Source organism: Haemaphysalis longicornis, unplaced genomic scaffold (assembly GCF_048455015.1).
Source record: "Haemaphysalis longicornis isolate Haplotype H1 unplaced genomic scaffold, Haemaphysalis longicornis Haplotype H1 scaffold_1, whole genome shotgun sequence".
Lineage (NCBI taxonomy): Eukaryota > Metazoa > Arthropoda > Arachnida > Ixodida > Ixodidae > Haemaphysalis > Haemaphysalis longicornis.
Window position 1 is genome coordinate 224,762,546 of NW_027526203.1, and position 25,076 is coordinate 224,787,621.

Genomic DNA, 25,076 nt, shown 5'->3' on the forward strand with positions numbered 1-25,076 from the left:
TTTGAATCGCTGATAAGTAGGGTTGTGTCACATGTAGCTCAGAAAATTGCGACCGCGCGCATAGTTCGCGCGGCCACGTTCTTCGTCTTTGTCTGCGCGCACACGCAACATAAGTACGGACTTCGAAATGATGACAGCGATCAAGCGGCTTGCATTGTAACAATAGGGCCACAAGCTGCGGCAAGGGATGGAGGTTTGCGCCTAGGTTAAGCATAACGACGAGTGGGCTCAAGGCGCGTCGCGGCACCTAAGAGGCAAGAGAAAGGTAGTGGGGGCACCGTAAAAAAATTAGGTGTCGCTGCTTCCAGTTGTAGATGCAATCGCCCTTTTTCCAAGGAAGAGATAGGAACGCTCTTTGTAGCCATTAGGCGGTGACGGCACGTACGCACCCATACCTACACACGCGTACACACACTATTCTATGCATAGTGTGTATCCATGTGCGTGCGTACTCCCCTATCACCTGTGTCAACAGCGGGTGTCCTTGCCAATTCGTTAGAAAGAGGGCAATTACACACGTGTGCCCCGCGTAAGTTACGCGGGATACGCATTGTGGGTACGGTGTCCCACGTAACTTGCGCCTATACCACTGATGTTTTGAAACTGGATTTTCCGGCAACAAAGTAATTCCAGGGGCATTACAGTGTGAATAACATTTTTGTTTTAACCAAAAGATCAAGCCTTAGAGAGATCCTTGGCTTGTTTTTTGTTGTTGTTGTTGTTTTGTCTTCCAGCCCCCCAAACCATACCGTTTCTTTCACATTTTGTCGGTACAAGCTGAGCCAGTGCGGTGCTACCATCAAGATGTACTTGCCGAAAATACATCATTTAAGGAGCTTCTAGTAGAAGCTGGCGGCCGGCTTGCTCGCATAGTAGATTACCTTAATATTATCTGCTTTTTGTCCCCGAATTCAGGATATTGTTACGGGAGGCACAATCACTAGGCGAGTCCAATAAATTGGACGAGTCCAATTTACTGGCGTAGTACTTGCGTCGCTTCGCCGCATTCTCCGCTTCGCGGCACGCGAGTGCGATCGGTCGCCTGCTGCTGCCGATCGCACTCGCGTTTACGTTCGCGGCGTTTGGTTTCGTAAGCAGCCACCTCTTTCTCAGAGGTTGGCGAATGTGTGCATGATCACACCGAGTGCGGAACGGTATGTATAGTATGGATGGTTTCTTAGCTATAACATGGGTGTGATCCCACGCCTTATTTCTTTCTTCGCCTCCATTCAGAAGGCGCTCGGGAGTTTCCTGACCTGGACGCGAAAACACGATGGAGAAGTTGCCCCATACAGCTTCGCTGTACAACATGTTAGGATGGCATAATGTCACGCAGAGGGATCATATTTCTCTGCATGTTTTTTTTTCTTACCTAGCGTAATAACTGGCTTCATCACTGTATCGATTTGCAGTATACCGCCGAAGCTAGCAATAGTTCATATATCTGTATATATACATATATATATATACGGTATATATATATAAGGTAGCATAAGAGGGTTTCCCGCCAGTTACCTGCTTATGACAGGCTGTAGACGTTCGCGTCACGCCCCGGGGGTTGAAAAGAAGGTCCCCTTCTCCCCGTGTAGTCTGAGTGGCGCTGGCTACCACCCTCAAGCGTCAGATACAGTTGTAGTCAATATAAATACCCCAGAAAGTGAAGCAGAACACAGTCGCCCAGATAGCCGAATTGGTAAGGCATTCGAGATCTAATCGAAAGGCGTGGGTTCGGTCCCCACTCTGGGCGCGTGTTTTTCTTTCTTTCTTTCTTTCTCGCTTCTATTAATATGAAAAAAAAATGTAATTTCACTAACAGTAAAAAAAATATATATATAGTCCAACCATTCCCCTATGCCTTCTTTGGCGTTGTAGACTGCCCGCATTTCTTTCTGCATATATATATATATATATATATATATATATATATATATATATATATATATATATATATATATATATATATATATATATATATATATAATATATATGGCTTAGTTAAGTCAAGGACACACAGTATGCGAGGTTCTTCGGGAAAGGATTTTGGACAAGCAGCCGCTGTAAAAAGATAGAAATATTGGCCAAATTGCTTTTGCTAAAACACCCTGTACAGGCGGTTGGAGTGGGGGGCCCTGTCGCCGATTCATTCAAAACACGGGTGTAGTGGTTACGATGGAAAATATTGGGGTCGCGCGAGACGATCTCCGCGGCGTTTGTTTCGTAAAGAAAAAGTAGCCCGCGTTCCGGAACAAGGCTCACAACAGCACTGCGTACTCGAAATGCACTAGAAGCTGGCATACCGCGTCAAGCGAGCGCGACAACTGCCCCGTGTGCAGCGTTCGAGCCGAGGGTTCCAGTGCTTGCTTCTCGATTGCCGCGGAAACTTCCAAGTATCCGCAGTCGGATAAATTAAAGGAGAACTGGTGAGGTGGTTTCGTTGCTTCGTGCCGAACGTTGGTTTACGAAGCAAAAATATCCAATGAACTGGATATGTCGAAAGATAGTGCGGGCAGCGCCTGAAAGATGGGGCAGCAATCTAGGTGAAAAGGAAAAAAAAACTTAAGATTTGTCAAGACAAAGGCCCGAAATCGAAAACAATTCCCACGAAGGTTGACAGAAGGTCAACGAATCTTGAAGCCAGGATTTGCGTATTTACTGATTTTATTCGCCAAATGGCGACTAAACGTTTTCACTGCTTGACCCTGAGTATGGTAGGGCCTTACCCCGCAATAATCGAAATCGAAAGCGAGATCAGTGCCTCGTGGCCACTTGTACCAATATTCCCATGTCCCAGACACCACCACTTCGCTTATATCATGTGTAATTAGGCCTAGTTTTGTTAGGCAATCACGTAAACCGTCATCGGAAGTTTCCGCGGGCGCAGTCGCGTATAAGCGGCCGCTTAATACAGTAGTGTACAAAGCTACGAAGCGGCACATCGCGATAAAACGCGAGGAGTGAGAGTTGCGTCGCGCGCGCGAAGGCCACGCTATTACTGAACGAGTATCTCCCTCACCTCACCCCCTCGTGAGCGGGAGGCCCTTGTGTGGCTCTATAAGATCAAGGGCCCGTGCGCCACCAACGATCATTTCTCTCCGACAATTTAAGCGTCGGTTAGCGAGACATTACCGTCAGTTGCAGAGAGGAACGTAAGCTCGACGCGACAGCAGTATCTGATGCCCGCCATGGCGAAAGTGATAATCGCATGTGTGCTCGCGCTGTCCCTCGCGACTGCCGTGTTCGCTGGTGACTTCCTCTGTGGTGAGTACAGTTTTCGCCCAAGCCACTGTAGCTTGTGCTCTGAGAAGTTATCGAGACTGGCGCTTACATAGCGTGCACACTGACCGGCCAGGGGCACAATGGGAGTGGTGTGGACGGGGGCGCGGTTCGTCCCTTACATGGATCTCCAAGTGGTTTGCGACGAACAATGAGCAAGCACACACTGAGAGTTCGCACTAATTCAGCTCAGATGGCCTCACTTGCTCAGTGGTCGCGGCAAACATGAGCCTCATGCGAGGGATCTACGCGCAACAGCCTTAGTTTGAGAAGCACTAATAGCACTTTTCCAGTTATATTCCAGTCGCAGTCAACAGACATAAAAATGTAATCCTGATGTGGTTCAATAAACAAGGTTGTGCCTGAGCTCCGATTGGCGATTTATTCATTTTGTGTAGCTAAAATCTAGAATCGTCAAATCGTCAAATGTCAGTACTGCTGAGACCCAGGGATTCTTTTTTGCGACAACGCATCTGTAAGAGCAATTAGTGCGACTAATGAAATAGTTGCGCTGAATAACATTGGCCAGGGTTCTATTCGAGTTCCTGGAGCTCTATGCAAATCTAACTGATCGATGAAACAATGCAAAAGACTGTGGCCACACCAATTGAAACTAAATGAACAAGCAGCTTCCCCTCTTCGCTAATGCGATAGCTCCCCCTTTTTCCAAGCGCCTTTTGACACAACTGTGGCTGAACCACCAGGAATTCTTCCCCAATTAAAACCCGCTCTTCGCAGAGAACACGCTGTTCTGCTCCGTCAGGCACGGACAAGTACCTTGCTGACACTTGCATCATCTCCTGCATTCAAACTCCTCCCACCCTCCTCCCACTTACTATCACTGCGCAAGCTATCCGAACGCCCTGTCGGGATGTCCGGCCATTAAACCACGTCTCCGACCACTCACCTGGCAAAGTTTCTCACCCCGCTCGGCCTGGCCGTGTTGACTCGATTGACCTGAAAGTAGGGTTTAGCGCGCCGACGCAACGCAGGTGATGAGGCGCGCCGTAGTGGAGGGCTCCGGATTAATTTTGACCACATGTGGATCTTAATGTGCGCCGAAATGTCGAACACACGGGCGTTTTTGCTTTTCGCCTCCATCAGAAAAGCGGCCGCCGCGGCCGGGAATCGAACCGGCGTCCTCGTGCTCAGCAGCACATAGCCACTGAGCCACTGAGCCACCGCGGCGGGTCAGAAAAATTAGACGGCTGAACACATATGCCTACTGCTGGTAAATGAGTCAACCGACCACGTTGGGTCGGTTGACTCGATTGATTGTGGGGTTTAACGCGCCGAAGCTACGCCTGGGCTATCAGGCGCGCCGTAGTGTAGGGCTCCGGAACAATTTTGACCACGGTGTACTTAACACGCGCCGAAATCTAGACGCACTGGCGTTTTCGCTTTTCGCCTCCATCATTAACCGCAGCCACCGCGGCTGGCATCGAACCCGCGTCCTTGGACTCAGCAGCGCAACACCTTAGCCACTGACCCAGCGCGGTGGGTGGCGTGGTTGATTCAGGCGGCTACTTCGCCAGAACAGTTACATCTAGTGGCTTATGTCCAGCACGCGCTGGACATAAGCTGGACATAAGCCAACTCGGCCACAACGGCGAAAGCATCGTGGACTAAGCATGCTCAATCCCCTGGGATAGTAAAGTTTTTCAGTCAATCTATCAATTTTCTCTAGTAAGGTTGTGCTAGTCTGGACACCTATACTCATGGAAGCGCCAAAGGGCGTAAGAAATGAAAACAGTGAGGCTGCCAGGGACGCCAAACTGCCAAGAAAGAATGTGGGGAACACGCGATCTTTTGCTCTAATGAGTACTTATTGACGCATCGTACCATTGGGCTTCGCAACTCCGTTATTGCTGCAAGACCTCTGGATACGGCAACACCTCTGGATTCCCCGCTTCCCGCGGGGTAGTTTTTTGACATCGATTTTGCTAAACTATGAATTACTCCGCGCAAATATATGTCAGGCATTTAACACTTAGATACCGCACATTTTTTTTTCTAGACTAACCTGAGCGTTGTATTTTTGTACAACTGTGCATGCAATTCAGACAGCCCACTAAATGACATTACATTCCTTGATCATCGGTGAAACAAAATTTGCTTCTGTATGCTCCCCCTGGAGTTGTGACCGGCCGCGACAAGTTGTCCTTTCAATTCAAGTGTATCTTCCAGTGAGCAAACAGGCTTCACAATAGGCGTCCTGTGTTCGAACTTTCGTAGAACACTGCACTCGACTTTGACGTTTCCTGCATGCATAAAGACAGCTGGCTCGTCCGTACTCCCTGTAGCAACACCGCGTTCTGAGCCAAAGACAGAACCACAGTCGCTCACACTGATGCCCCTATAACGGGCCGCCTCCGGTGATGCCACATCTTTAGTCACATCGGCGCACCATTGAATGAAACGCTAGTGCCATATCTGGTGTCCAAAATACCGCTCCTTCCCATTCGCGCAAATTTTACGTGCGATGACTGGAAGCATGCAGGGTTGCTCAGTGCGTGCATGTGCTCTTTCTGCTCTACAACCCATTTTTATTAGGTCTCTCGCGAAACGAAACAGCCTGTCAGATCTATATGCTCTGTAACTTGATTTGCAGGCTCAATCCCCAGAAATCTTCCCAGAGCATGCACCTCCACGGTCGGAACACTGTGTGAGGCGAGGTGTTTCTCTCCTCTCACGCTGCTTCCCCAAATGTTGCCTGCACCAGCCTTCGCCACTATCCTCGGCCTCCTCACCCGCCGCAGTGGCTCAGTGGCGAAAGGGCTGCGCTGCTGAACCCGATGATACTGGTTCGATCCCGGCCGCGGTGGCTGCTTTTATGACGGAGAGGAAAAGCGAAAACGCCCGTGTGTCGAGATTACGTCGGACGCTAAAGATCCCCATGTGGTAAAAATTATTCAAGAGTCCTCCACTATGGCTGGCCTCAAAGCCAGGTGTAGCTTCGACGCGTTAAACACCATAGTCAGTCGTCATGCTTCGCCCGTATTCCCTGGCTTTCGGTTTTGCATCTCACGGGTGCGGCTGATTACCTACGCCCCGACTAGCCTGCTGCTCCGCTGTGAACGAATGCATCACGGGTTGTCTGCATCCCCGCGCCCGAAACAGGTAGAAATGAGCCTATACCCGCGCAGGCATTGGGTATTTCGTGCTAGAGCATGTTCATGCCCTCATCGGGACCTCACTCAGGTTTAACAACGTGTGCGTACGAGCGAGTTGGTAATCCATTATAATTTTGTTGAGCGCAGTAAATAAAAAACAGGACGAGGGATACAAGGGCGAGCGCTACTTACAACTGAATTTTAATAACAACCACGGGACATATGAATACAAAAGAATCACAACGAGCTCAAATGGCTATGAAGTTTATCACATCACGGCACATCCCCCCACGCACTCGTCATGCACGCACGTGTGATAAATGTTTGTTCAAGAAGGATAAACTCACTCAGGTGCACACAGATGGATCTGTCACTTCAGTTTCTTCGGCTATCAGTATATGGCTTCGGTCAGCAGGATTCTCTGCTAAAAAAAAAATTACGAGGACACATTAGCCCTTCTTATGATGAGTGAGGTGTTTGCAAAATCATTAGTGTACAATTGCTGAAGGTGTCAACACATTATCATCACCATTTCCTCTTTGCGTTTTTTCTTCTTCACTCCTTACTATGCCTACTGTGCTTAGTAGCATATAGCCCTGCAACGTCTATATCTACGCTATTAGCGGAACTTACTTTGCTAACCATTAGGTCCGACGTCTGGAAGCCTCAGTACGTCTATTACACACGTTTCCAGATCGAAGGTCACAACGTATTCACTGCGTCCTCATTTAGTCAGCAATATTGTGGAGCTGCCGTGGTGTATACAGGGATGCGCGCTCGACTGGCATTACGAAGTCCGCTGGTTCGATTTAGACTCGGGCCATAATTTACCCAACCCTTTTTTTCAAACTCACTATCTTTACATTCTTTGCAAGACAGTCCCTGAGAAATTTAATCAATCCCATATTTTAGGTTCTTTGGGCAGTCGCCAATTTTTTGTACCATCTCTTGGCCACGAATACACCGTATTTGCGAAACACCAGGTTACCAAATGTTGTCACATTACAGGCTCAAACCCTAATAACTAATGTTTTCGCACTGAAAGCTCGGCCACAAAACGTTTAACACCCCCCCCCCCCCCCCCCCAACTGAGCCGCCTGGTGGGTACTTCTTTCAAATTACCACCAGCCGTGCACACCTTGTCAGCGCTGCTTATTCAACCTTGCAAGCGCTAAATAAACCGCCTCACCTCCGCAAGCAACTCGTGTGCGAGTTGAATCAAATACGAGTGCGCGGTGAGTGAACTATATAAAATTTCTCTTCAGTGGCTGACATCGTATTCTGGTATAGCGGGCAACCCCGCCTCCAATGAGGCCGCCAGAGAAGCTCAATACTTACCATGAACTGAACTGTCGGAATACCATTTGCCAGTGAGGTGAGCAAAGCAGCCGTAATTGACCTGAGATACAAACTGAACGTGTCGGCTATTTTTTTGCGAAACTGCAATAAGGCATACGGGAACTAAATGTACAGATACAGTCCGTAGTCCCGAATGAATCGGAGCAGGGCGCCATGGTGTGGCCCCTACCGTCCCATATATAGGAGACGGCTGGGGAATATGAGCCGCGGGAAGCGAGGTGCACGAGGCGTCGCTCGGCGGGGCAGCTCCAAACCAAATGTTCTGCTGTAGCCTGCTCGACAGGAGAAAGCTAGAAAGGGCACGTCCACATAACTGGGGCGTGATAATGCAGGGGCCCATATCTCGTCACAGGCACTGCGAGGCCACCCCCAGGCGAAGTCGTCGGAGCAAGGGCTCATCTTGACGGGAAAATTAACCCGCCTGTAGGGCCGCACACGCGGCGGTATGAGTGCCGGCGCGGTGCGCCAAGGACAGTCCCAGGTGCCAGAGTGGCGGGAAATTGCATATGCAGGGGGTGCGTGCTGGCATGTGCAGCCTGCACCCGGGATGGCTGTTGCGCTGGCGCCACGTCACGCCAACAGGGCTGGGGTATACCTGTCCAGTACGTCTGAAGTGTTACGGCAAGTGCGTCGAGAGGGCACGCGCCTTTTCATGTGACAAAACCCCAAATGGGATTTTCTGCTTCCGTGAAGTTGGGCTAGGCCGATTGAGGGTGTGCTACGCCGGACATGACTAAATTGTGCATCCACCTGAAGCTCATTGCTTAGGTAAGCCTGGCCAGAGTTGCCATTGTTCCTGGTAAGCTCTATACGTGAGCACATTCAGTGCACCTTATCGTGCTGCCCCCAATTCGCTATTGAACGTGATACAGCGTCGGAAGCACTTGTGCGAGTTCGACAAGGAGGCGGAGTCGAACGTTGCCACTTTCTTGCTAGCGGCAATAATCATGTTGTCTTTACTCGAGGTCTCACGATTGGATGACGGCCTGTGATTTCTGTGTACATAAATTCTGGCCCTTGGCACCCTTTAAATGTGTATATATCTCGGTACGAATATCGACTGCCCGTTCCAACATCTTGTTTTGTGTAGCAAAGCGATGTTTCAGTTTCGTGTACCACTGTTTTTCCTTGTATTGCTACACACACACACACACACACACACAGACATATATATATATATATATATATATATATATATATATATATATATATATATATATATATATATATATAATCCAGGGAGTAGTAGAACTTTGAAGATGGTAGAGAACACAAGAGAAGAAAAACTTCGAACAAGGTAAAAGCACGATTGTGGCCTACGTTTCAGCAAAGAGAACTTGCTTTCCTCAGGGCCACTGAGGAAAGCAAGTTCTCTTTGCTGAAACGTAGGCCACAATCGTGCTTTTACCTTGTTCGAAGTTTTTCTTCTCTTATATATATATATATATATATATATATATATATATATATATATATATATATATATATATATATATATATATATATATATATATATATATATAGATTGCGAGAAGGGCTGTCTTTGGATGCCGTAGCAAATAGTAAAAAAATGATGGGTATAGCTTCTAACAAAACTGTTTATTGGTCGACATTTCGATCGGATGCCGATCTTTCTCAAGACCACCGCCTTTCCTCCTCTTTTTTTTATCCTCTCCCACTCAGCAAGTGCCGTGTTGTTACCCGATTTTTTACGTTCTCTGGCATATTCCCCTCCTTGATGAGGGAGAGGAAGAGAGACTCCCTCGCATGCAGTGTGCATAGGGGTTCTGTGTTCATTGTGGGATTGTCCCTGAGGAAGGAAGTTCCACTTCCGAAACTGTCGGACTAATTTATAATAAACAAGTTAACCGCAAAGTTGTTCTTATCTTTTACCTGACTATATGCAGGTAAAAGTACACCTTTTACCTATATGCAGGTAAAAGTACACCAAAAGTACACCTGACTATATGCAGGTAAAAGTACACGGTGTACTAAAGAATTTTGCTGAAAGGAAATAAGCAAAACAATGAAGAAACTGAGGAGACACAATTTGATTCGAAAATTGTGATGTTGCATCCCTAAATGCGAGCACGATATTTTTAATTCCGTGAAGTCACAGCGGAGATCAGTGAAATCGTATTTTGGGCCTCGCTATTTGTCAATTTCCTCCCCTGAATGCAGCACTGTAGTGTAGGCGCGTTGTAGTGAAGAGAAAATTCGGCTTAAAGATATACGCTTAAATTACGCTTAGAGAAAATTACGCTCAAATTAAACTGAAACCCTGTCGTTGATGTGACGTTGGTAGGAGCGAGAAGTAGGTTAAACGTGTGATAGATAATGCAGCAGAGTTAAGGAAAGACAAAACAATTCACTGCCGACACTTCTGACGCTCCGCTGACAGGAGTAGGAGCATGACAACAGTATCATTTTAGAGTACGCGGCTGCCCGATACTGTAAGTTAATTCGTTTGTATGCTTCGCCGCAATGCACCTGATCACCAATGACAGCGCCCACTGAATCTGACGAATAACGAATCCCAGTAGACAATTCCGCATAAACGTTCGACATGATGGTACAACGAACAATACAAAACGTCATGCTCTCATGTCAAAGCGAATGCCACAAATCCTATGCTCGGCCTCGCCACTGACCTTCATATGGCCATGTTTATTCTGTGAGGAGTATTGTGGCGCAGCCGATCAACTGGGGCTTTCTAAGAGTACTTTTTAAGAGACAATAGCCAAGAAATATGGCAACATAGAAATCAAAGCCTCGTCATTGACCTTGGTGCAGCATGTGCAAAGCAGACGAGAAGCAGCTTGCATAGCTCCCGCGCGCTGAACAGGCCACCCTGAAATCGGAGCCCTGATCTTGAGTAATGTCGCCAATGGCCGGACAGCACGCAGTTTTTCCCCGACCATTCATCCATAGGGAAAGAAAGAGCAAACAGTCATAGACCAATTCGTAAGCACAACAAACTAATGTCCCTGATTGAGGCATTCGCGTTGTTACGGCCTACAGCGTGTCTGAAGCGATGCTGAAAAACCGATGTGCCGAACGGGCTTCCTTGTGTCTATACCGTATGCCTGGCAGCACACTCTTTTATTACATCGATTCGAGCACATGTTCAAACTGGCTGTTTAAAGTGTATGTAGCTTCTCCTTGGCCATGAGGCGTGTGGTATTTCCGAAAATGATTGTACAAATGCACGTGTGCGTTTTACGCACCGAAGCTACATCTCGGCTATGAGGCACGTCGTATAGTCGAGGACTACGGATTAATTAGGCCCCCGTAGATTCTTAAAGCCCACCCGAAATCGCCTCTCATAATCGTTTCCTGGCCTCGCCGGGGATCGAACCATTGCGCTCAGTAGCGCAACGCCTTAGCCACTGCCCTTAATGACTTGGGCCGCTTGTTCCTAACATGCACCTAGTTTCAATTATTCATGTTTCCGTGCCACGATTTGCGATAGTCTGTCAAGTGCGGCGGGACAGCGAGCGGTTACTCTAATCTACAGCAACCAGATTGCGTCCAAAAGTCGTCGCGAACGAACTGAAGACGCATTTTACTGGCGAGTCACTGGGATACGTGACAATGATCACGTGTCAAGAACAGATGGCTACTTAAATTTACGCTAAGAAGATGCCGACACTCGTTAATTCAACGGAAAACCAATGCACTAATGCACGGGTGTTGGATATTGAGATGATACGCTATCAGTTGTAGCAACTCCGCGGAGTTGTACACATTATTCTGAAGAACAAATCGCTGAAAGAAAGACAACGCATTTCGAAACTAAGGGGACGATCGATGTGCATAACAAACGCGGTATGCAAAAGAGCGCCTCTTACACAATACCTATATATCTATGCAGGAGAAGGCGCTCCGAAAGAAACATAACCACAATGATTTACTCTATAGGTCCTCACTACAAAACCAGCGCAGTTCGGTGCAAACAAATTCACAGCGGTTCGCAACATAAAAATTGCCGAAAGGTGGTAAGCTGTGACCACATTTTTCTTTGGTTACGATATAAAAACTGTAGCAATAAACGAGACCATGAAAAAAATCTAACGAAGGCGTATACTAAAGCATCTCGTCAATGCCAGCAATTTTATAGGTTTGAAAGTTCTTCGTGTCCATCGTGAATTCTTTGAGAGAGAGAGAGAGAGAGAGAGAGAGAGAGAGAGAGAGAGAGAGAGAGAGAGAGAGAGAGAGAGAACATTTTCATTGAGCTTTTTGTGGCTCAAGGGCCGGTTGCGGCCGCTGGCTTGTGCCTTGCGGCGACATCGGTAGCTCTGGGGACCAAAAAGGTTTGTATACCGCTAGGTCTGAGCTCCCCAGCGCCTTCTCCCACTGCTCATCGCAGGAAATTAGGGGAAAGTGTCTGCCCCAGAAGATGTGGCTGGGAGCTGAACCCGTGAGATCGTGTGAAGATGCACCGGTGCTTGCACGCACCAAGGCCGAGCGTATCTTATGCGACAACGGGGGTGAACACGCATGTCCTCTGGCCCTCCCGTCCAGAGATAACATCAAGCCTACTCTTCAGGCGGATTTGAATATCTATTTCCGTGCTGCAAAACCGTCCGCTACGAGTTTCATGTTCATAACAAAGTTGCGGTCACTGACCAAGTCAAATGAATAAAATTGACGTTTCGGATCCCCTACGGAATCCTTAATCAAGGATTCCGTAGGGGATCCGAAACGTCAATTTTATTCATTTGACTTGGTCAGCGACGGCAACTTTGTTATGAACTTACCACCTGACCAGACGGACTTCCATCGAACCTTGGACTACGAGTTTCATGAGGAGATTCATGAGCGTGCGCATACCCATGTAATGAGTGTCTTGTCCTTTGTCATTGACTATTAAGGGCCCGCTTGGTATAAACTACTTCACGAAGGCAAATGGCATAATGAAGCGGGCGAGTCATCAAATTGTTCATTGCTAAACGCTGAGATAGCATGATGGCCACTATTTTTTATCAGAACTAAGCAGGCAAGTTTGGAGAGTAGTACAAAATACTTGGCGAGTATTGCGACAGCAGAGCAGTACAGGGATGCACGGCAGGACAGCGTTAATTCGTCCAGCACATTTCGGTTACCCTCGATCGACAGTTTGTTGGCATTAGTAGTGGAAAATGTCGGCCAAGTCTGTCCGCTGGCTCACCGCAACAACGAATGGCAATTAACAGTGACAGGGAAAGAAAATGAACGTACCGATGAGGCGACGCCTGTGCGCCGTTATTGTTGCTCTACGCTTTGTTCAAGATAAAACCCAATTAGTTCTAGAGCTTCCCGTGATTCCCTGTAACTGCCATTGAGCCGGCTGGTTTCCCGGTTTGCGCGCATCGTTCACACGATTGTTATTAGCGTTTGTCCTCTCATTGCGCACCGTGAGTAACGTGCACTTCCCTACATGTGAAACGTGAACAGGAAAACATGCTGCAGAAGAATATGCTGTTGGGCAAGTTGATATACTCAGTTGTGGAACACATATCAGTGCGAAGATAGACGAGGACTAAGAGAGAACACGGGACAAGCGCTGCTCGTGTTCTTTCCTAGTCTTCGTCTATCTTTGCGCTGAAATGTGTTCCACAGAAAAATATGCTCCTGGTCGCACTACAACAAAGAAATTTGGTTCCCCGATGTAATATTAAAGCTGGTAATATTTCTTTAGCTACTTCAACCTAAAAATCTTGGTCTGTCTGTCTGTCTGCCTGCCCGTCCCTCGATTGAGCCATCCGGCTAAAAGTTAAAAGAATTCTTGAACGAGAACTTTATATAGGCAAAACCGTTCCGAACCACTAAATCTCGAAACATTCTTCATACTTAATTGTCAACATTGTTGAGCAAAAAGAAAACATTAGGCATATTTGAGGCAAAATATCCTTGCACAATTGGAGCATGCAGTGTTCTTTTAATTGAAAATAAATCTGTGCTTGATATTACCGATAGCAAAAAAAAATACGCGTTGAAAATAATATTTTGATCCAAAAACACAAAAAGAGTTCGAGCGAGCCTCGATCTCGTGGCGGTGCGTCAGGGGTTCCAAGTTCAACAGTAACAAAAGGTTCCAGTAGGCGCGAGTAGTGGAACGCGGGAAAATTGAATTGACTTAAGCAAACCTCTTCCGTGTTTATCGTGGGAGAAGTGAAGCGGGAGGGGAAGAGCGTGAGAGGTTGGCGGGGGAGAGAAAGGCATTGCCAGGCTGCAGAAGACTACGGTCTCTCGAGGACATCTGCAGCGAAGTGAGCACACATACGCAGCCGATTTTGTAGCATGGGACCGGTGCACTTATGTGATACACTGACCACAATTTATGCTTATAACCTGGTCACATCAACATACGGAACTAGGTTAACAAAAATTCGCATTTCGGTCTTGATGTCGTGTTTACACTCTTCCGCTCGCTTTTTGTGTGACGCTCACAGTACGCACTCAAGAATAATAAATTGTCATTATTCAGCGCGACACTCAACGAATGATGGATACCAGGAGGTTTCGGCTGCCTTCCGGTTGCAACATTGCTACAATTCTACACACCCAGAGCAAAACATAGGCCTTTATTAGCCACTGCTAATGAAGGCTCCGCTGCACAGTAACTTCTGCTGTTAAGTAGGTGCAGTGAAGATCGCTGTCATTAGGCTAAGCTACCGGTAAAGGTGCAATTACTGAGCCCAGCAATTTTTTTTTTCTTTGGTTGGAAGGCGGCTAGCGTACTATGGCTGACCAATTATTCCGAGAAAGTGGACGCCAGATGCAATTATGACATGATTTATTAGGACAAATTACATGGAAGTTTGCTCACAGCATCCACCAAGTATATGCCCGGAACAAACAATCCTAAAAACAAGTATGGAGCGCAATAATGAAGGGGAAACCCAGTGCACGTAGTACGGCGAATCCTTATCGTTCCTTTGTTTCTTTGTTCTCAGCACAATGAGGCTTCTAGGGTTCACGAAGCAGTCAAGCTTCCTGCAGCGCATCCTGTAGCTGCCTTCAAAACGAGAATGATGCACAAATGTTTTTTCATCCTGAGGTTGCATAGCAGCAGAAGGTGTAGCCAACCAACATCTCCGTTTTCCACCAATTTCTAAGGCTTTTTTTTAGTTTCTATTTAAAAGCTGCTGGAGGTGTTTGCCCAGAAAACGTGGCGCTGCAAGCATTTGTATACTTGCGGAATTAAAAAGAAAATTTCAAGGGTATACAGTAACTGCTCACTGACCTTTTATTTTCTGAATCGCCCTCAAGACGTTTTTTTAATCACCCACCAGACACAATGTTGATGTTCCCGCCACGTTGTTTGGTTACGGCGAGATGGGGACGCAGCGCTTTGCACCAACCGAGCGCAGTAACGCGCCAGTAATGCTCAAGCATTCGGGGAAAAAAATAACCGCGTACCTGCTCACTTCGTAGCAAATGTCATCGAAAAGTGACGGTCTTCAGGCGTTTCTGCCAAATACATGTCTCTCTCTTTACCACGCCCCTGGCACCTGTCACGCTCTTGCTCTCTCGTTTCGCTCCTCCCGTGTTAGATAAGTATTTCAATTTTCAATCAAATCTTCCTACGATCCACTTCTCGCGCACCATGTGTTGGAACCTTTCATTACTGTTGGACCTGGAATGCCGCCACGATTTCTAGGCTTGGGCTGTAGCCTTTTTGTATTTTGGGGTGAAAATATTGTTTTCAACGCGCATTTTTTTTTACTTCCTCCCGCAAATATCAAGCGCCCGCCTATTTTCAAATAAAAAAAAAACACTGCAGCACTATATCCACGCCTAAAGCCTAATGTTTACTTTTAGCTCGACAATGTTGACAAGTATGAAGTATGGTAACAGGTTTAGTTGTTTGGAAATATTTTTTTTTCTGTATAAACTTTTCGTTTCAGCATTTTTATTACTTTTGCCCGGGTGGCTGAATGGAGAGACAGACACACAGACAGACCAAATTTTCGGATTTAGGCAGCACAAGAAAGACCATCGTCTTTAAAAAAATGCCCCAAGCGCTCCCCACATAATTACCTACTGCCTATATCCATAGCGTAAGTCCCCATCTTGACGCCTCCGCAACATAGAAGCGTGTATTTTGTTGCACCCTGGGCTGAACAACCTTAGGGGAGGGAATAAGTGGACAGAAATCGCACTTAGATAACAAGAGGTAACTGCGCATTTTTCATCATTTAGGATGTTCTAAAATTTCGCTGGACTCAGAAGCTGAAACTGCAACTATGATGCGTATCTACAACGGTCTTCGTGTTTCTTTCTCAATCAATGTCATGCACGTCGTTATTCCTAACTAATCAAATGAAAGTGGAGGGGGGGAACTTCAGTGATAAAAGCTTGAGGCAGTCTTTGCAGGAAGCGGTATCGATCATAGTATAGCCATCAAAAATGCCTGTCTTCTTTGTGCTGACCAAAGTTGATGTGCTTAATGCGCGCTTTGAAGACAGAAATGTTTGTAGCACAACATAAATGAGCAATTCAGAGGCGCATTCTTTCAATTAAAAATACACATAGGATTGGTTTGAATAAAAACGCGGGGAAATGGTGTCGAAGACAGGCGAGATAAAAGCAAATAATATTAATTGCCACGTATACCTGCTGCATCGCTCCAAATATCGGGGAAAGACGATATTCCTCTACCGTCCCTGCCTCGTAACATCCTCTTCTTGCCCCACCTCTCCCATCGTCCTCCTTCCCTCTCGCACATCCCATTCGAGTTTGCTTGATTCGATTTTCCCGCGTTTGCACACCTCGCACGCCATCTGTTGGGATCTTTTCAATGTTCCCGGAACAATGGAAAGTCCCCCGCACAGAGGGGGCCTAAAACGTTACCCCTTTCGTAGACTGCATAGAAGGACACCCCATAAATGTCGGGATGATCTTGTAAAATCATTGAATTTTGAGCTGCACAGAGTGCAACTTTCGTAAAAGATGCAATTTTGTAGCAAGAAACCTGTTGCAAGCTGTAGGTCCAGAGAAAATGAGGCACAAATTTCTGACCGTAACTACACAGTGTCTCTACGCGCTCCCGCCAGTAACGTGTGCTGTTTCTATCGAGATACATCGGGACTGCAAAGTATTGTGGAGCCTACATGACCATTTAATGAGAGCATATCGAAATGTGGTAAGAACCCATAAGGCAATCCATAGGTCATAGCTCTTCGTGAAGTTAAAGCTCGAGCAGTTAGTTTGTTATGTTAAAGTTTCTAAAGCTCGTGCACATATGATGCATGAGCACGTAAACAAAATTTGTTGTTACATGTCTGGCCCTTACTTGTGTACAGAACTATCGTTGAAGGGGTTGACAGAAGTGATTTGTGCCCCAAACCCACACCTTGCCGTTTCAGTTGACATGCCACTGACCACATGCCAGTCTTGATGCATTGTCTTCCGTTACCATTTCATCCTCTTAAATATTCATAGAGCTGCGGCGAAAAGGTGTGGTAATATACTACACGCTTCTTTATGTGTTTCGGTACTTCTTTCCGCATGTGCAGGCCTGAATGACGAGGATCTGAGCAAGACGATCGACTGTATCCACAAAAACGTCAAACCCGAGGTGAGCCACCTTGTTCAACCCGAGGCGGATGGGACCTCAAAGTTCTAGTTAGAGATCCATCTCTCACAGAGATCCATCTCTCACGGAAATAAGCATTTATCGAGTCCTATTTACGTAAATTTAAAGCATAGTATTTGCCTGCTTACGGTAGCCCGAGGCCATTTTAAAGTAGGTTTACGTGTATCCGTGTGCAAACGCATTCTGCTACCTAACACGCTTTTCCACGTGATATCGAGAGCCTACTGGGCACACAAGACGTTGCGCACTGTTAATCGAATCTGTTCGTATCCATCACAATAAATTTATACAATGCGTGGCAAATAAAGATGGAAAGTTGCGAAATAAGATGCGTAAGAAAGAACTGAATTTAACGAACACGCAGAACGCTCAATCGTTCCCTTCGTTTCCCATTTGAACCCACGTCCCACGTAGAAGAACGTTTGTCAAGCATTTGACAGAAATGTGTCAGCACCCAAAATTACTGCGCGAGTAAATAAGGGCTACCAAAATATGGCCACAAACGCGATGGGTGGCCTCGAGCTGTCGCGGCCCTCGTCTCCTCAAGGTAAGGTATTTCCAAACCATTGTGAAGCACGGAAACCAACTTCACTACTGGTCCTACATCACGCCGCCATTTCCCCCGAGTTTACTCGTAGTGTCGTGCGTTTTGCAGTGTGTGTGTGCCATCACGTTATATGAAAGCTTAGGTTACCCGTTATGGCAATATGAATCGATCTCAGTTAGCTGGTTTTTATGCTGCGAGAGGTCTTTTTCATTTTGTTCCTCCTGGGCCTGCTCCAAAAGGGTTTCCAAGGCTGCACGCCACGGCAATTGCGTTCTGCGTCAGCAAGCCCTTAACAAGCTGAGAATATGCTAGCCCTAAATGTGGCTACATTATGCATTCGCAGAATAACAACACGAATGCCGTGTGCTGTGACTTAATCGTGCAATTTTCATCGTGGTCTTCCGAGACGCGTTGCTTTTCTTTGCATGATGTTTTTTTTTTTCCCTACGCCACAGCACCTGCATCTTTCGTGTTTGCATTAATTATTGCTAATTAAAGCGTCTGAACATTGCCAGCTTCCCCTTTTTGACGGTTTCTTCTGCGTGATTATAGTCCGGCAAACGAGACATACAGCGAGACTTGCCGGAAATATGTAGACAGGGTATACTTTTGGGCGAGCTGCACGGCGAAAAAGAACAGAGAGACGAGGAAAAGAGGGGATGAGCGCTGGCTTTGAACTGAATTCTTAATGAAGAAACTCGCACCTTTTACACGCACCCATTATGTTAACGACAGATAAAATAAAAATGAAACCAAAAAAAAAATGGCGCAGCTCGCACTAGTGGTGCAAGGCTGGAAAAACACCAGCAGAGCTGGCGGCCTCTCTCCCTTCGTCGGAGACCCGGCTGTTGCACCTCACATGAATTTCCGAACTTGCCGCTGAAACTTCTTCATGACTGGCAGGCCCGGATCGCTTCGTACACCGGCTTTCACATCTCTCACAAAGTGGAGCAGCGGCCAACCCTCGGCCAAGCCAACGCGCGGCCAAGAACCCGCGGCCAAGTCAAAAACCAACGCCCGCGCTACGAACCCAAAGGAAATGCTGTGCGCCCGGAATGCAACGCCAGCTCAGTCGGATAGACGCAGGTGTTATTACGCGAGGGACCCAGGTTGTGTTCCGACCACGAGAAGCCACCCCCCTCCCCTTTTTTTTTTTTCCTTTCGAATTAGCTGCGCGTGTTTTTGTTTCCCTCCGCTTCTAACCCCGTACCCCTCGGGTCTTTGGGAAGACACAGTGATTAGGTTGCCGGTTTCACGGCGTATAGGTCCTGGGTTCGATCCCCAGAACCTCCCTAACCACTTCTTTCTTGAGGATTCGAGGTTTTTTGGTGCGACGGACGGACAGCGCTAGGCCTAAACAGCTCTGCTGTTGAAAACAGATTCCTGAACAAAAGAAAAACTGCGCATCACATCGAAAGGCGTTCACACACTTAGCACAGTCTATAAAGATACCAGGTTATGTCGTGTCCATGTAGCACACCACTTGTTAGAAAGAAAATCAATCTCTTTTTTTTTGTGTCAGGGTCGGAAGTCAAACGACGCGAGAGATAATAGAAGCAACATGAAATTGTCGAGTTAGGTACCACATGCGTTAGCAAGGCATCAATCACGTTGTCAGAAAAAGAGATTAATTTTCTTTCTAACGCGTGGTGTACATCGTATACGACATAACATGGTATATTTATAGATTGTGCCAAGTGAGTTAACGCCTTGTGATGTGGTGTGTGTTTTTCTTGGATTTGGGGTCTGTTTTTTTTTTTAGTTTTTATTTTTTCTGTCGTTAACGTGCAAAAGGTGCGTGTTAAAGGCGCAAATTTCTTCATAATAAATTCATTTGGAAGTCAGCGGTAGTCCCGTCTTTTCGTCACGTCTTTGTTCCTTTTCGCGCTATAGCTAGTTTTTGAAACATGCAACCCAGAGCTTCATAGGTTTCGGCAAGCAACATCAACAGGCACCACTTGAGTTTTTATTTGGCTAGTAAGTTGTTAATCACTGGTCCATTTGACTAGTTTGTTGGTAGTTTAATGAACTCATTAATGCCTTAGTTAGGTAATTCCGGCTTTATAACAGTTAGTTCGTCACATAATTTGTTATTTAATTAATTCCGTAGTAAGTTTATCATTCGTTAGTTTATTAGTTCTGTAGTTAGTTAGTTAGTTAGTTAGTTAGTTAGTTAGTTAGTTAGTTAGTTAGTTATTGTCTACTGGGTATACTCTAGTCTACGAGACGAGTCACCTCAGGCTGTTTTGCAGGAGGTCAAGGGGGGTGCGCAGCTGAGTACGCAGAGAGGTAGTGGGTAAAAAGCACGCCCATGCATGGCTACGTCCAGGCAGGTCAGACAGCAACATTCTGCGCTCCCTCTCCCTCCCCACCTCAGCAATCAGGATGGCGTAACCACCAGCTTTCTTGTTGCTACGTTTTTTTTTCCTCTTACGTCTCTGCACTTCCAGAAGGAGCTTCTTGTACCGTTGTCAATATGAGCGCATCCACGCGCACCTTCACGACAGGGAGGGGGGGGAAGGTGTAGTACTGACTGCAATCCAAAGAAAGGAAACGGTTATGAGTTGTTAGTGCGAACGCATTAATGTCCATTGAAAGCTCCAGGGATGACGTGGCGCCAAACGCATGTGCCGGTTTTGTGAGCGCCGCCATGCAGCAGAAGCGGCTGCCGCGCGAGCAGTGAGTGCGCAGATGAATGCGGCGCTGCGCCGCGCACAGCGCCCTCAATCGCTCGATCGTGACTGCTGCGTCTCTGAGTGAGGTTATAGAGCAGACTTCCTTGCGTCTTCGGGGCTCCAGCGGTGACACCACGCTGCCCCCCCCCCGCCCGCGCAGCCTCCATGACTTCCGTGACGAAGCATATCTGCGTTGTTGGGAGTTTTTGGGCTTTTACTTTTGGGGGAGGTGGGCACCTCCGCTCTGACCCTGCGTGGTTGAAGAGCCACATGATTTTATGCTTTCGCATCGGTAAGCAGGTCGGTAAGGCATGACTGGCGCCATCTCCTCGAGCCTTCCCTGAACGAATGCTGTGAGGGAGCACGTCCTGAGGACGTTGACGTTCACTACCATGCAATAGTCGCACGCGGAAAAAAGCGGTCTCTAGAAACTCTGACTGAATGTATTTCGAAAGTTTAAATCTTAGTGGTATTCCAAGTGAGTATTATTACTTTTTGTGAAAAGAGTGATGCAACACGCCCTAAATCAGGTGCACCTGAGGAGTTACGGCAATTTTCTGGGGCCATACGCACAGCTAATTTATAATGATCTGGCCGGACTGGAAGGCTGCCAGCGATCGCATCACTATATCCTTAACTATACATAGCCGAGTGCCCCAAACTACGCGCATCCCGCTGTGTCACACGTTTCTCCTTAAAGAGGCCGATTTCCCAAGCGATACAGTCAAACTCGATTATAACGAACCCGGATAGAGCCAATTATGTTATGTATCGAACAAAAACAAATAAGTTATGAAAATACATGCGAAACATATTCCTTATAACGAAGTTCACATCGGATAGATCGACCTTGGTGAACCTAGAACTGCCGCCGAAATGCATGGTCTCACAGCGGTAACTGAGATGTTGATTGGCCGCGGTTGAGACGTTGAGCCTCACAGGACGCCCGACACTTTTCGTAACTGACGCAGAGTGGAAAGCCGGGTTAGTTGAAAATGGTTCATGACCGCAACTGCGCAAAACAAAACGGGACCACAGAATTCCTTCGGGGATTTCCTGAGTGTCGTCGACGCCCAGGTTGCCGTCACTGTGAGCCCCTCTGATGCAGACGCCGTCGTCGATGTCATGGCAGCTGGTGCTGTTGAAAGTTCCAAAGAGGCAGAGGATGTAGCGAGTGAAAGCCGTCCAATGCTTAATGAAGCGCTTTCGGCAGTTGATATGCTCAAACATTATTGCTTCGATATTGAAGGACACGGACTCGAATGCTGTGCTAGTTGACGCCGCCAAAACGAAAGCGAAAACTACAATCATTTCTTTTTTATGAAGTAGGCAGTTGAGGTGGAAAGTAGCCTTATTGCTTGCAATACATGGATTATGGTAACGACACACTTCGTATTGTGTTGGTTTCCGCGTGCGGGTAGGGGGGTGTCCCGCGTATTACGAACTCGTAACAAAAAAACTCGTCATCGGCGGGTTTCGCTATATCGAACTGATTGCGGCGCATATTACAGTTCGCTATAACCGGGTTTCACTGTATCCGTCGATTTCATTCCTGAGGGTAACGGAGTCGCGCAACGTGTATTGTCAAGGATAATGTAGATTTAAAGCAAAAGTTACAGACAGTTATAAGACAATAATATACAAACCATACTCACCGAACGTCCATGATCGCCTACCGCGCGAGAAACCGACTACCTCTATGTTGCGGCAGTAAAATGCAAAGTGTAAAGTGCCAAGTGCGTGAAGTGCCGCCAAGTGCGCAAAAGAAGACACAGTTCGCAAATTATGTAATTAGGAGATGCGTTGCAGGCTGAAGTCTACGCAGGTCTACGCAAGTATTGACACCTTAGCGACATTCGGGGCCGACTGAAATACATGTCAAGACATGTATCATGCAAAATGCCAGTGCTTCGTGGTTTACATGTTGCCAAGTGTCCGCTCTGTTTGCTACGTCGGCGCTATTTAGACCAGGAAACATTCTCCGCAGCTCAACCTCTTCCACTCCTTCCCTGTGTGACCATTTCTGCGCCAGCAATGGTACAGGCCTGCCTGATTGCGACTGTCGTGGCTGTATCGGGAGGGGGACCGCGTGACCAGTTTCATCGCCATGGTAACGAGAAGAGTGTGCGCTGCTAGTTCTACAACATTTAACTGCTAAATCGAAACGGGAAAAGCGCCGTTGATAAAGGAACGCGGAATGAGAGTTGCTACAGTGAAAGGGAGTCGCTATAGTAAAGCAAGGCTGAGAAATCCCTACAGGCGCGAGCGATACCCGAGGGAAAGGTCGGTGGTACTCTAGCGCGTGAGCGCCGTAGAATCAGTTGCGATGGTTCCTCGAAAGAGATTCGCCGACGAGCAGATGTACAGTATACAGCGAAGGTGTGCTCGTGACGTACTGGGAAGACGGGACCTTGCACTAACCGCAAGAAATAAAAAAGACCCGAAGTCTACGCCGACATGACACCAAATATGCAGCGCAAAGAAATAGAAGCCCAACGCAGACAGTATCATCGCAATACTAATGCAATATCAATAAGCGTAGCAAAATGAACTATAAACTGTCGCAATATCGCCATGGTAGCCAAATATCGCTAAAGTAGTGGCGCAAAGTCGTGCAAAAATCCCCATGCGGTATACCCATTCCGTCGCAGTGTCGTGTCGTGGAATGATTGTGAAATGCCCTGAATTTACGCACAGTCGATTCGAATAATTGTGTGCCGTGTCTTTCCAGGTAGCAGATTTCATGGCCAGGCTTCCATCCAAGGGCCAAGCGTTCATCCGCAAAGTGTGCTCCAACGGAGGCAGCCTTGTAAGACGACCGCGCCCCTTTCGGGCATCTCTCTCTCTCTCTCTCTCTCTCTCTCTCTCTCTCTCTCTCTCTCTCTCTCTCTCTCTCTCTCTCTCTCTCTCTCTCTCTCTCTCTCTCTCTCTCTCTCTCTCTCTCTCTCTCTCTCTCTCTCTCTCTCTCTCGGTTCTGTTCGAGCTCTGTCTGCTTTTTTCCTGTTCCACTTTACCGTGGCTGGCGTAAACAGTTTAGGCGTAACGAGTAGGTGCGATTATACAAGCGCTTCGCGGAATGCATATGAGGAAGCCTGCTTGCGCGAGAGTCACACGCTGAACTTTGGATGTACTTCCCGCAGTGCCCATTTGCCGTGCCAAGAAAAAACAGACGCCGCATTCAAATCTTTATGTTCTTACACGGGTGCCGTCTGCTGCCTGCGAGAGCATCTCGGTAGCGCGGTTGTCATCTTTGCATTAAGTAAGCCGGCAAAACCCCGGCACCCATCCAGGAAACCTTGAACTGTTACAGCACTGCCAGGGTCACTCCCATAGTACAAGGTACTACGTTTAATGGCGGGTTCTTACCGATGCACGCGGTTTCGTCTCCCAAGCAGGAGGCGGGCAGGTGCGTATGGATACCCGCGCGTTGTTGGGTGTTGAAGAGCACTTTCTTATAGGCCGGACCGTTCGAAACAAGTAAAACTGATGCCGTGGTTCATTCATGTGCACATTATTAAGCGCAACGTAAACCTGAAGCATATTTGAAGCAAAATGTAAGTACATAACCCAGAGTGTTAGGGTTCTTCTAATTAGGAATTCACATAGACTTGGTTTTATTCTAGCAAAAAAAAAACCGTGTTAAAAACAGTGTCGAAGAGAGGTAAGACAAAAGCGAATGCTCAAAAAAAGCATCCGCACGGCCTGCTTAAAGCGGGGAAAAAACGGATGGAAAAAAGACGCGCGGTGCGTGAGCAGTGCGATAGGCTGGAAAATTGAATTGAATTGAAGAAACGTTCATTGCATCCGTCATGGGAGAAGATAGAAGGGAGGGGAAAGTGTGAGGGGTTAGGGGGAACAAATGAGAGGGAGTTACTGGCGCCCTTGGCCCTAGCTGTCCTTACGCCAATAAAATCCAACAATCATCGAGAGGGAGTTACGGGGCAGGGTGGGAAGAAAAATGTCGTCTTTCCACTACATTTGCAGCGAAGCGGGGCGCGGACAATTTTTTTTGTGCTCAGAACAGCGACTGCGCAGACACTCACATGGTCGGTCGAAACTGATTGCTCAAAACGGCTCTTACAGGGCTTGGGGGCCAGAAGAGGTGTTTTCGAACGTACGCTCGCTTCATTGCCACTTAATTGACGGAAATGCAGTACATTGACTGAAACGCAATACAAGAATCTACCTTGCGCTGCATACCTCCCGATTTGCCGAACGAAATGTAATTTTGCTGTCGCAGACCCGCTCAGACTCATAGAGACACAATTAAATTTATTAGCCAGATTGCCGCATTTTGTGCTCCCTATTAAGCTTTATAGGGTCATAAATGCCTGGACAAACACAAATGCCAAATCGTGCTAATTTCCGGCAGCGTAGACGTACTCTTTACTTGCACAGCGGCATCTACTGCGCAAGTGACTAGAAAAGACTTGTAAACCTTGCTGTTAAGTGTTTTGTGGAACAAAAAGCAAACATTATTCGTTGTTCTTGAAGTGTACTTTTTTTTTAATTTGCAGAAAGAGCTC

General features: G+C 47.1%; 1 protein-coding gene across 1 annotated transcript in view; it reads left to right on the plus strand.

Annotated features, from left to right (window-relative positions):
* Positions 1 to 3,104: 3,104 nt before the first annotated feature.
* The window catches only part of LOC144168483 (uncharacterized), a 140,932-nt gene continuing 118,960 nt past the window's right edge, over positions 3,105 to 25,076 (plus strand). Inside the window, exons 1-3 of the mRNA XM_077697457.1 lie at positions 3,105 to 3,258; positions 17,249 to 17,310; positions 23,282 to 23,359. Coding sequence (XP_077553583.1) covers positions 3,174 to 3,258; positions 17,249 to 17,310; positions 23,282 to 23,359 — 225 coding nt within the window. The 5' untranslated portion in view covers positions 3,105 to 3,173. The remainder of the gene's footprint in view (positions 3,259 to 17,248; positions 17,311 to 23,281; positions 23,360 to 25,076) is intronic.